General features: G+C 50.2%; 1 protein-coding gene across 1 annotated transcript in view; it reads left to right on the top strand.

Annotated features, from left to right (window-relative positions):
• Positions 1 to 5,736: 5,736 nt before the first annotated feature.
• The window catches only part of MYH9 (myosin heavy chain 9), a 67,622-nt gene continuing 58,297 nt past the window's right edge, over positions 5,737 to 15,061 (top strand). The window contains exons 1-2 of the mRNA XM_042782713.1: positions 5,737 to 6,069; positions 11,184 to 11,340. Coding sequence (XP_042638647.1) covers positions 5,737 to 6,069; positions 11,184 to 11,340 — 490 coding nt within the window. The remainder of the gene's footprint in view (positions 6,070 to 11,183; positions 11,341 to 15,061) is intronic.

Consider the following 15,061-nt stretch of genomic DNA (forward strand, 5'->3'; position numbering starts at 1 on the left):
CTACCTCCCTCGTAGCTCCAGCAATTTAAGGTGGAAGAATGCAGATTCCCTTATGCTCGAGGAGGTGAGCTATGTGGCTCTGGGTGGGCATGAATGACATCTGTTTAACCAGGGGCTCTCAGTTGGTTTTCTTCCCATAGCCTCAGTCAGTTTCTGCAGAAGCCACCTGAGTGAGTGAGACTGAGTTTGAACTTGGGCTGTGGGACCTGAGTCTTACCGCTCTCCTCTGTAAATGGAGTGGTGATACATGCCTTATAAAGTTAGTGTGAGGATCCAGTGAGCACGTGGGAGCTTTACAAATGTGACAACTTGAACTAGAAGTTCAAGAACCTAGAACTCGGGCCCTGGGAGTCTCTGCGTGAACCCTGGTTGTCAAAGAAGAGAGGCTTACAGTGTGGGGCCAGTGGTCTGGTTTCGTACAACATGTTCTGACTGTAAGAGGGCAGCAGTTTCTTTTCCAAACAAACACACAAATAAAAAAAGGAAAAGGAGGGAGGGGGGCAGTAAAAGGCCCTCCTGGATGCTCGGGTGCAAGGGGAGAAGGCAAATAATCGAGGAATTGTTTTTGGGTTAAAGCAGAGGTTTTTGGTCAACCTATTTGCTTTCAATTTCATCATTTCCTGAGAGTCCTAATTTAGCCTTCGGTTGTGTCTTGCTCCATTATGGCCTAAAAAGGCAACTACTTGGGTTTCTTGGAGTTGGAATGGCACCGCAGGAAGCCGGGTGTGGAAGGGCTGCGGACTGCCTCAGCCCTGATCCAATCGCCATGGGGTTGAGCGGGTTTCCTTCTTATGGAGAGAGTTAACTCCTTGCTTGCCTGTTGATGCCCTGCAAACTCCCAGGACTTGGTCTGGTTCCCAAAGCTGCGTCCTTTGGAAAGGGTATTTTCCCCCACTGTGCGCAAACGCTTAAGTGCTTCATGACTAACTGAAAGGTTGGCAATTCGAACCCCCCCAGAGGCCTTGGAAGTGAGGCTTGGTGATTTGCTTGTGAAAGGTCACAGGCTCGCAACCCAGCGGAGCAGTTCTGCTCTGCACACGCGAGGTCCTGTGGCGTGGAATGGACTTGATAGCAGCTAACAACGACAACAGCGGTTCAAAGAGTACGTCACGGTTACAATCTGCGTGTTATTGAATCATCTTTTAAAATGATGCAGGTGTAGTGGCATCAGGCTGTCTCTTGTGTATACCCAGCTGCCACGGCATGCACACATCAGGGCCACAGGAGTGTTGGAACACTCGTTCCTTTGCTACAGTAACTCCACTTCTGGCATTTTATGTCAAGGTGACACTCTAAATGAAGAGTGAAAAATCTCCATAAGAGGAAAGAACCTAGTAAGCAGTGGTTTAAGGGAAATGCTTTGGAGTATGATGCAGCCATGCAGTGATCATCAAAGGGCAGCACTGCGGGAAACATGAGATGGGACACTGTGCTCTGAGTGTAGAGAGATTGTGTGTTTCAGTGACTGGGACTAGACGGGACCATGAAAGAAAAAAAGAAAAGTGTGGTTTCTTTTTTGGGGGCGTCAGGACTCTGGGGGCTGTTTTGCGTGGTCCTGGGGCAAGGTGAGAGAGACAGCTGCGTGCCACTTGTTGCGTTCAGCAGCTTGCTTCCCTAGTATCTTTGATAAACCCACTGCCATCGAATTGATTCTGACTCATAGCGACCCCCATTGGGTTTCCAAGGCAGTAAATCTTTTTGGAAGTAGATTGCCCCATCTTCCTTCCACAGAGCGCCTGGTGGGTGTGAACCGGCTGGTGGGTGTGAACCACCAGCCTTCTGGTTAGCAGTCAAATGCCTTAGGCCCTACGCCACCAGAGCTCCTTATCCTTTTCATAGTGCTCCTTATCTCCTTATCATTTTTTTTATTGTGTGGTTACTTGTTCTGAAAAAAAAAAAAATTTATTGTTGAAGATAACCGCAACAAAACCTACACGATTTCAGCAGTTTCTACTGTCCCATTCAGTGAAGGTGATCACATTCTTCAAGTTATGCCACCGTTCTCGCTTCCTTTTCCAAATTGTTCCTCTCTCATTTGCATAAACTCACCCTGAAAGTTCCTGTCTAATCTTTTGCGTAACTGTTGTCAATTTGATCCCATATATAGATAGCTCTTAATATATATATATGTGGGAGCTCTGGTAGCATAGTGCCTAAGGCACTTGACTGCTAACCAGAAGGCTGGCGGTTCAAACCCACCAGCCACTCCTTGGAAGGAAGGTTGGGCAATCCTACTTCCGTAGTGATACTGCCTCGGAAACCCAAGGAGGGGTCGCTATGAGTCGGGGCTGACTTGACGGCACATAACAACAACAACAATATATATATCTACATATCTACACATCTACGCACACACACACACACACATACATAATGCTCAAGATAGAGCTTTTTCACTAGTTAAGCTAAACGGTTGTTCGGTTTTAAGATGACTTCTGGTGATACATTTGTTTAAGGTTAAAAGATGATCTCAGGGCTACAGCTTTAGGGGTTCATCCATCTTCCATGGCTCCAGAAAGTCTAGAGGCCATGAGAATTTAAAATTCTGTTCTGCATTTCCCCCCTTTTGATCAGGAGCCTAGTATCTTTTTGGTTATGCCCTTTATTTAATGTTGAGAAGCTACCTCCAGTGGTGGCTGCACCTCCCCATACCCTTGAAAGGTGAGCATTGGGCTGCCTGGCTCCGCCCCCATTGGCAGCTGCCAGAAGCCCAGGAGACTGCTTACCTGACGCAGGTGCAAACCTGTGGTCCCTGAATCATTGAATGTGGATGTTCCTATCCAGCCGGGGGGAGAGGAGGGCTTTAGCAGAAATCTCATTGTTATGTGTGACCTCTGCATCCCTCCCCACATGGGTTACATGTATTGATCTTGGCACTGCAGCTAGCCCACGTCATTCCAGCACAGCTGCTGAAACCAAATAGCTGTGTCCTTGGCCTGGTGAGGCAGGCCCAGCCTTGTCTAATGAGAAGTTGTGCTTGGAGGGAGGCACTGAGCCACGGGGCTGCCTCACAAGCCGTCCTTCTGAGGGAGCCTTGGCTCCCCTGGTCTTTAGCAGCAGAGGGGCCCTGAGGGGGAGGCACTGTGCTTTTATTCAGAGCCTGGCTGGGTCTCCAAGCTCTGCTGCCATCAGGAGTGGACAGCACTGCCTTGTAACTGCTGTCCCCTCCCACCCAGGCCTGTAGTCAAGGGTTGTGGGCTGGCTGGAATTCTGCCCACTTCCCTGCCAGCCACTGTGATGTTTATGGCCCTGAGCACCGAGCCATGGGTAAAGGGGCCGGCATTTACCCAGATTTCTGGGACAGGCAGAGTGCCTGGTCCTGCAGCCTAAAGGAGGCCCCTATGGGGCCACAGCCTGGCTCCCTGGGTTCACTTCAGCCGGAACCAGGCTTTTCTGTTGGTTGCACTGGGGTTGGTGTGTTGCTGGAATGCCGGGGGAGTTTGGTCAGGGCGGAAGTCATTTTGCCATCACTGGTGGGCTGAGGCAGAGGGAGGGAGTGTCGAGCGTGACAGGCTATGCAGTCCATGCCATCCCAGCTTTCCTGCCATTTGTCAAATGCTCTGGAACGCGTCCTCCTCAATCCCCATGTCTCGGGTCGCAACAGTTCCTGCCCGGCTCCAGTGCCAGCCTGACTTCTCTGAGGGACCCAGCTACATGTGTGTGGGAAGAGCCCAGGCTTGGATCTGGGGAAGAATGCCCACTCCATGATGAGGCTGGGCCACTCTGGGCAAGTGATTCACCCTCTCTCAGCTGATCTCCTAATTTCCAAGTTGGGGGTAGTAAAATCTGTTTTCCCGGGTGTTGATGATTAAATGAGGTTGTGAATTAACTGAGCTTGATGCTCTCCTTCTCTTGCTCAGGGTCTTGTAAGGGCACACGGTATCTTCAGTGGATCACCAAGTGGGGCTCTTCACCTCGGCAGACTTAGCCTTTTGGGGGTATGAGGTTCAAGTGAACCTCCTTTCATGTATTGACACGAGGCTGTCTTATTACCCTCAATGGTAAAGAGGTTGAGAACGAGCAGCCTGGGAGATCTTGTGCTGTGATGGTTGTAGGCTCTTGAACTGGGGAGCGACGTGATGGAGGTGAACTGCATGGGGGTCGGACTGACGGCAAGGAAGTGGAGGACACTGGGCATGTACTCTGTGGAGCAAAGCCTTTGATTTGTGTGATTGCCTTGGCCGCAGTGGAAGCAAGGAGAGCCAGAGCTGAGCTGGCCAGGCCCTGGGCACTGCCCTTTGCTAGACCCACTTGAAAGACGGCCACAGCCTTTGGCAGCTGCCGGCTCCTGCAGACAGCTCTGGGGCTGCCTTCTCTCAGGGGGTGGTCCTGGCAGGGCTGGGTAGGGCCCCTACCCCGATGAAGAGTTGGTTCGTGCTGGAAGTGCAAACCAAAAACCAAGCCACCAGGTGGGGGCGCTGGTGAGGCTGCGCTCCTGGGACTTGCCCTCCCTCCTGTCTGGAGGAGCCAGCAGGTTTCCTGGAAAACAGCCCCTGCTGGAGTAGGGCCAGAGTTGCCCCTCAGCCTTGATCTGGAAACAACTTAATGAGCCCAGATAAGGCCTGGGCATCCTTTGGCCTGATTAGACTTTTCCTTTTGTTGTTTCCCTGCCAGGCCCCTGTCTGCTTGGCCTGCAAGTCCCTGTTGGAATCTGGAAGCCCTGGTGGTGCTGGATTTGGGTCTGGGGCCCTCCTGGGGCTCTCCCTGCCGTGGTGGTGTGTGATGAGGGGGTAGGGTGGGCAGTCATGGGGCCTGATTTCCCAGGCAGTATCACTACGGAAGTAGATTGCCCAACCTTCCTTCTGGTTAGCAACGTACATTGGTGTTTTATTGCCTTGTGTTAGTTGACTCAATGAAATAACAAAATTATTTTAAAACTGGAAACTCCCACCCACTGTGTGTTCTCGTAGTCATTTGTGGGTTTTCTTGGTTAATTATCAACCTTTTTTTATTGAAAGTCCTCCTAGATGTGTCTGGTTCACTTTCCTGCCTCAGCACCTGTCACCTGGGGACTCTCATTGTGTGTGTGTCTTTGAGACTCTTTGTCTGCCCATCATTCAGCACAGTAGTTTTGTTTATAGGTTTGCTCGATTGTGTACTGACCCAGGGTCTGTCCAGGGTCGGATTACCCAGCAAGCAAGGTAAGCACAGGCTTACCGTGCTTACTTACTAACCTGTAGAGAATAGTTTCATATTGTTCAACACAGCAAACATGTGAAACCGATCACTACGGATTAGTAAGTAAGCACAAGTCAGCCTGTGCTTACCTTGCTTACTGGGTCCTCTAGCCTGTCAGGGATTGTAAATGTGAAAAGAAGCTTTGATTCTGTAGGAACATGCTGTGGGGCCAGGAGAGAGGCAGATGCCAGTCATTCCTAGAAGTAGAATCTTTGATGTGGTGGAAATTGTTCAGTACGGATTAGTTAATACGCCTGAGTAAGCACGTGCTTACCTTGCTTATTGGGTAATATGATTCTAGATGTACTTTACCATTAATTCTTAACAACAGAATCCCTGCTGTTAGCTTATTTTTTCAGTAATGTTCATCTTTCTCCCAGAAGAGGGGACCAGGAGAATTCTGGCAACGTGTGCAGCCTGGTTTTGCAGACTCTTACCGTATTGGGGAGCTACACTGTGTGCAAAGACAAGTGGTGTGGGCATTCTTGTGTGGCCGATGCTGTGGTATCTAATGTCTTTTTCCTTGTTTCTTCTCTTAGGTCCTGGCTGTAAGTCACCATGGCGCAGCAAGCTGCTGACAAGTATCTCTATGTGGATAAAAACTTCATCAATAACCCACTGGCCCAGGCCGACTGGGCTGCCAAGAAGCTGGTATGGGTGCCTTCTGACAAGAGCGGCTTTGAGCCCGCCAGCCTCAAGGAGGAGGTGGGCGAGGAGGTCATTGTAGAGCTGGTGGAGAACGGGAAGAAGGTGAAGGTGAACAAGGATGACATCCAGAAGATGAACCCCCCCAAGTTCTCCAAGGTGGAGGACATGGCAGAGCTCACGTGCCTCAACGAAGCCTCGGTGCTGCACAACCTCAAGGAGCGCTACTACTCAGGGCTCATCTATGTAAGTGGCTGGCGGGCCCAGGAGGCCCCGCGAGGCCCCGCCCCAGCCCCCGACTCTTGGGCCCCGCTCTGGTAGAGGAACGCCACTGAGTGACATCCTTGAGCTTTGGCTTCTGAGCATCTCGGGGTGTTCTGCACAGCGTTACTCTTATTCCCCGAGTACCCAGAAGTACTTGCTCCAGTGAAACCTGTGAGAATCAGAACTCATCAGGACTGTCTTGTTTCTCTGGGTTTCTGTCAGTCATTTTAGTGGAAAATACATGTGTTTTCCTTCTTGGACAGGCTTCCGCCTTACACAGGTTCCGGCTTTCACAGGTTTCCCCGCAGCTGAGAACAGGAAGCCTGTTGTTAGCCCATTGTGAGGAGATGAGCACGACACGGTTGAGGGATGTGTGCCAGCTGGCCGTGGCCTGAACCTTGAATCCTGGCTGAGATAGGAGGGCTCAGACCAGTGGGGTGGATGAAAGTAGGGGCTGCCTTTTGCTGGTTTGACACCTTGTCCCTCTTCTACCACCTTGACCCCACTCACCACTTTGCCATATCCCCTTCTGGCGTGTCTTCCGTCTTGTTCTGCATTGGGACATGCAGGTGTGGCTTGTGTCCCTGGGAAGCGTGATTTGAGCAGAGGCCAGCACCCAGAGTAAGACCGGGGCCGTCTTCCAGCAGTTTGGTGCCTCTTCCATGCAGGTGTGGCAAAGGGCAAGTGCCTTGGGACTCTAGAGAACAGCATGTGCAAAGCCCCAGGACCTCAGAAGGTCAGGAGGTGGTTTTGCCCTTTCCTCTTGTGGAGCTGCACTAGCTCGTCTCTGTTTTGGAAACTGGGGAAGTGAGTGTGCACCTCTCCCCTGCTGACAGGCTCCAAGCTCTCAGGGCCTTGAGGCAGCAAGTTCTTTCTGCCACGAACCCCACATTCCTTCTTTTCAACTCAAAGAGGTTTCCTTCTGGTTCTGTCCCCAGTAGAGAGGAAATATCTGTCTTTTATTATTCCTAAAATAGCTACTTTATTAAAATATTCTCTTATTATCTATATTGGGCTTCTTGGTCTTAGGGCTGGATAAACAGTACTTAAAACTTTTTTTGAGCTAAAGGGGAAAAAAAACCCAAAACCTTTGGGTGGTGATTTATTGCAGTCTTCTCACTTACAGATGGGAAAGCCAGTTTTGGACCCAGGGGTTTGCTCCTGATCACATACGTGATACAAAGAGGAACTGGGTTCATCCCGTTTTGGGGATGGTGAGCGGCCCTCAGACGGTTTGCCATTCTGTTTTCTGTACAACTTCAGAGTGACTTCAGTAGGCGTTTGCATGGGGCACTTACCTTATCCCAAGGGAAGGTATTTCTGAGGGTTCTGTGTTCTGCTGAAGTTCTCTATTGCACCATGTGCCATTTCGGATGGCCCAGAAGTTCTGGCTGGGCCAGACCTTGTGTGAGGCCTGCATTACCCTGCTGGTTGCTGAATCAGTCCATAGTAACAAGGTCCTGTTGCCTGCCTGCCATTGAGGATCACGATGAGGCGGATTAGCCATGGGCCTGTCAACGAGTAGCTAGTTGGAATGATCTTTTGGGACTGTTGGAGACTAGCTTAATTCAGACTTCCAACATGGCAAACAAAAAAACAAACAAAACAAACTTACTGCCATCAAGTCGATTCCGACTCATAGTGACCCCACTGGGTTTCTGGGGCGGTAAATCTTTACAGAAGTAAAGTGCCCGGTTTTCCTTCCACAGAGTGCCTGGTGGGTTTGAATCACCAGCCTCTTCTGTTTAGCAGGCAAATGCTTTAGGTACTACACCACCAGAGCTCCTTCCAACATGGCAAGTGGGAAGAATTAAGGCCCAGAGATGGCAAGGCACTTACCCGGGGTCAGTGCAGCTAGGTGATGACCAGGCTGAAGCTGGAAACTCAGGCTGCTTGACTCTCAGCCAACATCGCTCTCTGTTGTTTGATGAGTGTGCTGTCTAGGACCAAAGAAGAGATCCCCCATCCCTAAGTGGTAACCACTGAAATGCAGTTAGTGACCTACAGAAAAACAAAGGACCTGTAAGGAAGCATGTTTGCCTGCAGGGGTGAGGTAGGCGCTCTAGGCTCATTGTCTGGGCATGGGGCTCTCCTCTGGGTTGGCTTTACAGCTCATGCTGTACCCATGCTGCTGTTCCGCTAAGCCAGGATGGTCTCTGCTCAGGAAAGCAGAGCGATTCAGGGCCTGGGAGTTGGAGCAGTGAGCACGTTAACCGTTTGCACCACCCAGGGGCTCCTCTCTACACACAGGTTCCCTGTTGCCACCTTGGAACCACTGCGTGCAGTGTCTGGTAGTGAGGTGGGCAGCGTGTTGGTTCTGCTCAGCAATTGTTATGTCCTTTTCCCCAGTGCCATGGCCCTGGGCAAGAGGGTGGCTGGGCACAAAGAGCCTCTGTGACCCATGAATGGAGCAGCTCCCTGGCCTGGCGCGTGGGAGCAGAGCCGCTTACTGCGCGTCTGGGCCTCTGAGAGTGTCCCATAAGAGCAGCCCACGAGGCCCATGTGGGCTGCAGCACTGATTGCATGGGGCTTCCTGTGATCAAATCTGCCGATCTGATGGGTTTAACCCAAGGAACCTTGACCCCTGCGTAGAACCCTCCAAGGGACCCTTTGCCCACCCAGCTGTCAGAGAGACTTGTCCCAACTCTTCATCCCTTTTGCTGTCTCTGCCAGCTGTTGCAAAACATCTGGCCCTGTGGCACGTCATAGATGTGAGGCCCTGTGTCCTCTGCTTATATTAGGCTGGACTTCGAGAGTGTGGGTTTTCCCAAACATTAGGAACAAAGCTCAGTTGCTGTCAAGCTCCTGGGGTGACCTCGCTGCTCCCCGGCCCCTCTCCTGTCCCCACTCGGCATGCGTGGAGGAGAAGCCAGAAGGGTCCCCTGCGTTCTCCTGTCTTCTGTGAAGCCTGAGCCTGCAGCTTGGCAGTGCTGTGTGTAGACCTCTGCTTCAGAGCTTTCCTGGTCCCTGGTGAAGAGTGGCTGCGGGGAAAACAAATGACTGATTATGGCCAGGCATGAAGGAAATCGAGGGCTCTGTGCTTCTGCACACGGACAGGGCGGCCATGCACACTTGCTGTTCATTGCCAAGTGCTCTTCTGAGTGTAGACCGGAGGGCGGCACGGGCTCCTTCAGGAAGTGTGCTTTCAGTGTAACGTCTGCTTGGAAGGTCCAAGTGCCAGAGCCTTGACTTCTGCCTGTGGGGAGCCTCGGTCTCTGTGACTGGGCTCCATGTGACCCTTGTCTTTGGGTTCAGCCAGGAGATGCATCCTTAGTTTTGGCGAGGCTGGTGAGGGCAGAGTTAGATGGGGCTGGGTTGGCACCATGGTGCAGCAGCCCCTTAGATATTTTTGGATCTGATATTTGCTGCTATGGGAAAAAACAGTGAACAGCAAGGGGATAAAACCAGCTACTGGCAAATCAACTCTGGTTCACGGTGACTTCACATGTGTCAGTAGCACTGTTCTCCGTGGGGTTCAATGGCTGATGTTTGGAAGTAGGTCACCAGGCCTTTCTTCTGAGGCACCTGTGGATGGACTCGAACCCCAGCCTTGTGGTTAGCAGCCGAGTATGTTAACCATTTCCACCACTAGGGACTCCAGTGAGGAGAACAAAAGGCTGTACTGGCTCCTAGAACTGGCCCCCACGTGCAAGGAGGTTTGGGTCGGGACCTGGGCCTGGCCTCCCAGCTCTGCTGTTACCTTCTTGGGACCTTCAGCTGTGACTTAGCGGAGTGAGGACTGCAGGTGTGTGTGAATCTTGGGCCACTCACCTCACCAGACTCCTGGGCTGATGACACACTTTCCCAAGAAGAGAGTGCTTGCCTTGCTTCAGATACTTAAAGAGAGCTGCACCCCCAACTGAGCCCCAGTCACCGTCCTGGGTGATCTCGGGGGTCTCTACCAGCTATTAGCTTTCTGTCATTTTTTTGGTAGGGGTGAGGGATCTTGGGGCGGGTGGACAGCGGGAAAACTATCAGATGTCACAAGTTAACGTGGATTTGCCTTCATGACGACTGGCCTCTGTCTAAACTGTGACCACTGGAAAGTGCTCTCTGGGCCTCCTTGGAAGGTGCCTTGGTGGCTCAGTGGTCAAGTGCTTGGCTGTTAACCAAAAGGTCAGTGGTTTGGACGTACCAGCTACTCTGCTGGAGAAAGCTGAGGCAGTCCGCTTCTGTAAAGATTGCAGTCATGGAAACCCTGTGGGGCAGTTCTGTTCTGTCCTACAGGGTTGCTATGAGTTTGAATCCACTCCACAGTAATGGGCTGGCCTCTTTAGAGCAGCTCTTCAAGGCTAGCTGAGTGGTACTGTGTCAGGTGCTTGATCTCTTTAATCCCCACAGCTGCTCAGTGAGTTACAGACTTTGCCTGTCCCATTGGATAGACAGAGAAATGGAGGGAGAGAGCGGCTAAGGAGCTTGCCTTGGCTGGGATTTGAACCCAAGGTATCTGACTCCGGGATCTGATTTTAACCTGGTCAGATCAGCCTTGGAGTGTTGGGGGAAGGCTTACAGGGGACGTGAAAGTTGTCTTTTGAGGGCTTTTGATGTGAATGCCTCTAGAAATTCCAGAGAGGGAGGTTTCTGTTAGTGTTCCTCTAGTCTGTAGAAGATAGAACTGTTTAGGAGCACAGTGGGTTTTCCTAAAATAAACTGGCTCCAGGCTGCCTGTCCCAGAATCCTTCAGTGGAAGACTGTTTCTGCGTGAGCTGCCGCCCTCCAGCTGAATCTGTCTCTTTGTGCCTCTTTCATGATGATGGACACATCGCTCATTGTCCTCGGTGCCAGTTTTGTAACTGGACTTGGACAGTACGTGGAGCCTGCCCTGGCTCTTGCCCGAGGCTCCCCCTCGCTGACACACGGGCAGCAGCTGTGCAGCCGAGGGAAGGCACCGATGGAAAGGACAGGGATGATGAGCTGGTGCGCCCCGCACCTGCAGCAGGTCTGCCAGAGCAGGGCCAGAGAGCACGAGGAGTCTCGACTCCGCTTCCGTGCTCCGGTGACTCGAGGTCCCTTGAAACAGATACTTTGCCATTAAGTTTGCACGCTGTTGAGAGTCAGGCTGTCTAACCCCTTCCTCCTTGCCACTCTTTCTTTAGACCTACTCAGGCCTATTCTGTGTGGTCATCAATCCTTACAAGAACCTGCCCATCTACTCCGAAGAGATTGTGGAAATGTACAAGGGCAAGAAGAGGCATGAGATGCCCCCCCACATCTACGCCATCACAGACACCGCCTATAGGAGTATGATGCAAGGTGAGTGCCGTGGGGGCAGGAGGTCCTCCCAGTGCCTCGGTCTACCCCAGTCTACCCGATGCCTCATTCACCTGTTTCCTGTGGCCTTGTTGGTCCCTCAGTGGGGGCTGATTGACACTCAGTGTCATGTTGCTCTAGTGGCAGGGTCAGCCCTGACGATAAGGTGGTGTACCATGGAGGTCTGTAAACTGTTGTAGGAGAGCTGAGGCCAGGGGCTACCCAGAGAGGGTTCTAGAAGTGTTAAAAACTACCTTTCCTAAGTATTTCCCCAGTTTCTCATTCTTTGGAGAGCTCTCATGCCGATCTGTCTGCCCTCCCCCAGGCTGCTCTGTCTTCCAGTTGCTCCCTTGTTCCCTGCTTTTCACATCTCCCTCTCCTACTTCTTCCTCAACATCTAGAAATAAGCTGGAGTCTTCCCATCTTTGCTCTGTCCCATCACAGCGAAGCTGTTTGGGGAAAGAGTCTGTGCTCCCTGCCCGCCTTCCACGTCTCCACGTGCCACTCCTTGCCCTGCGTGCCTAGCCTCTCACTTCTCCAGGCTGTCTGGCGGAGGTCGCCCCTTCCTTCCTTGTTGCTTCATCTGTACTCCTGAGCGCTCATCTTACTTCACCTCCCTGCAGCACTGAACAATCGTGGCCACTCCCTTTGGAAACTTCCCTTCCTCTCTGGTTCCCCTCATCTCCGTCTTCCCCACCTCCTTGGCTCTCCTACCACTCTCCCTCCCCTGTCTATTGGTGCTCCTCACAATCTCTTTCTCAACCCACTGCTCCTCGCCGAGTGACCTTGTAACTTCTCTGTTCTTTTTTTTTAAATTTTTTTTCATTTTTATTGTGATTTGGGTGAAAGTTTACAGAGCAAATTCATCTTCCACACAGCCGTTCCTACACATTTTGTCTCATGACATTGACTGCAATTTCCCACAGTGTAACAGCTCTGTTCCTGCTTCCCCCTTTAGCTATATCTTCCCTGTGTCCTTCCCTCCCATGCACTCCTGCCCCCTGAGCTGTCTCCCTGTGCATACACAGCGCTTCTGTCCTCTCATGATTGATCTCTCCAAGGAGTGTACCTACCTGGTATAAATGGTCAGCTCATATGCCTGAATTTTATTTGACTGGAAGCCACAGGAGTGGTTTCAGTTCCAGACCTGAAGAACAGCTAGGGGCCATAGTCTCAGGGGTTCCACCAGGTTCTGTCAGACCAGCAAAGCTATTCCGTCCCCCCCCCTTTTTTTTTTTTTTTAAGGATTTTGAGTTTTGTTCCACATTGTTCTCCCATTCTATCCAGGATCCTCCTACGTAGATTCCCCTCTGAGTGGTTGACAGTGGTAGCTGGGCCCCATCTAATACTTCTGGTCTCATGGTCATATACACTGAGGATCACACAGTCCACCAGTCCCTTGGACTAATTGTTTGCAGGTTTTCTTCATTCTTCTTTGCTCCTGATGAGGAGAGACCCATCGTTGCATCTAGATGGTCACTTGCAAGATTTTAAGATCTCAGTTGCTACTCAAAGTAGCAGGTAGAACAAAGATTCTGTGCAGTATGTTATGCCAGTATGTTATGATGTCCCCTGCAGCCATGGCCCCAAGCCCACAGGTCCAACTATTTGCTCTTAGCTGTGGCTAAGAAGTGACTACAACCTCGTTCCTTGTCAGCTCTACTATGTACCTGGACATTCTTACAGATCATACCAGTATACTTGTAGAAACATTGTCTGCCAACCCTATACGTGGTCATGGGTACATTCTCCCTGCATAGACATACCTTGACTTCTCTGTTCTTTCCTAGCACCTAGGGTGGTGGTTAGCTGCTGTCGAGTTGATTTCAGCTCAGTAATCCCGTGTGTGCAGACTAGAACTGCTCCATTGGCTTCTCAAGGCTGTGACCTTTCAGAGGCAGATCACAGGGTCTGTCTTCGGAGGTGCTTCTGTGTGGGTTTGGCTAATAACCTTTTACCTGTGCCCAACCGTTTGTGCCACTCAGGGACGACTCGAGATTCCTCTGGGTGATGGCCTCATCCATGTGTCACTTCCACCATTACTTTCAGGTTGCGACCAATACTACCTACCAGCCATTTGCTCCCAGCTGGCTCCCCTGTGCTACCCACCCAGCCACGCAGGCCCAGAAGCTGGGGATCACTTTCTGCTCTTTTCTCCCCTTTCCCCAAGTCACTCGACGCTTTCTGCAGATTTTACATCTTTCGATATTTCTGATCTCCTTCCCCCTCGTTCTGTCTCCACGGCCACGACCTTAGTTCAAGTCTCCATAATTCCTTTGCCTGCACTATTGCTGTGGCCTCTTAGCCTTGCTACAGCTCCTCCCCCATTTCCACCAGAGGGTCATCTTTGTAGAATACAAGTCTGATCCAGTCTCTCATTTGAAATCTTGATAAATCTTGAAGAAGCTTCCCATTGCCTCCAAGATAACAAACTCTCTAGCAAGATATAAGGCCTTTCATAACTGGCCGCCTACTGACCTTTCCAACTTCCGGGCTGATTGGGGCTATTGACATTTCTTTCACAGGCCATCTGCTTCAAACTTCCATCTGCCTGCAGTGCCTGGCAAGTCCCTACTGTTTTTTTTTTTTTTTTTTTAACTTGGTAAAGTGTTTACTTTGGGCAAGATTTCCCTTATGCTTGATTTCAGTTTCCTTCTCAGTACCATGAATAGTTTGGGACAGAATAGGATTCCTCTAAGTTTTTTTTTTTTTTTTTTTTTAATTGTGATTTGGGTGAAGATTTACAGAACAAATTCACTATCCATACAGCAGTTCACATATACTTTGTCTCATGTCATTGACTTTTTTTTTTTTTGGAGACTGAAGCTTTATTGCCTTCAAGAGAGAATAGCTGGGGTGATAGAACTCTGAGGGTACTTTATTTGACTTTGGTGTTTACATGTTTGTTTTTGTCTCTTAGACAGGGATAGGGTCCATGTTGCCTTTATATTTGCAGAGCTTAGCAAGGTACCTGGCATGTGGTTGGCAGGTAATGTAATTCTACCTCAATCCCAACTTCTAGGCAAGACCGCATTCTCATATCTTGTGTTGACAGTGGTTTTTCATGGTCTATTACACTTGCATCCTTTTCTCTTTAAGCTTAGTCAATCCAAGGAGCTCTGGTGGCGCAGTGTGCAAGGCATTTGCCTGCTACCAGAAGGTTGGTGATTCTAGGCATTAATTATAGGCAGTGACAGTAATGAATCTTGTTTGGTAACAACTTTGTTCCTGTTTAGTGGTTTAAAATGACAACAGCATGTGGGTCTGTCCCATACTGCCTGTGCCTTCTATGGAGAAGGTATTTCACAGGCAGGGTTGATGATATACCATATATTTTTGGAAGTAACACATGCACACGTATAATGCACATAGCGTGCTTAGGAAAATAATGTGCAAGGGGATTGTGCAGTTGTTGAAAATCACGTAACACGTTATAGGCATACCTCAGAGATATTGTGGGTTTGGTTCCAGATAGCTACAATAAAGCTAATATTGCAATAAAGTGAGTCATGTGAATTTTTTGGTTGCTCAGTGCATGTAAAAGTTAGGTTTACATAGTAGTGTAGTGTTTTAAGCATCCTATAGCATTATACAAAGTTTGAAATCCTGTGAGAATTATTAATATGTGACACAGATGTGACGTGAGCATATGCTATTGGAAACATGGTGCCAACAGGCTTGCTCGATGCAGGGTTGCCACACGCCTTCAATTTGTAAAGACCAC

The sequence above is a fragment of the Orycteropus afer genome, unplaced genomic scaffold, assembly GCF_000298275.1.
Source record: "Orycteropus afer afer isolate SDZICR_OR568_19922 unplaced genomic scaffold, OryAfe1.0 scaffold00421, whole genome shotgun sequence".
Classification (NCBI taxonomy): domain Eukaryota; kingdom Metazoa; phylum Chordata; class Mammalia; order Tubulidentata; family Orycteropodidae; genus Orycteropus; species Orycteropus afer.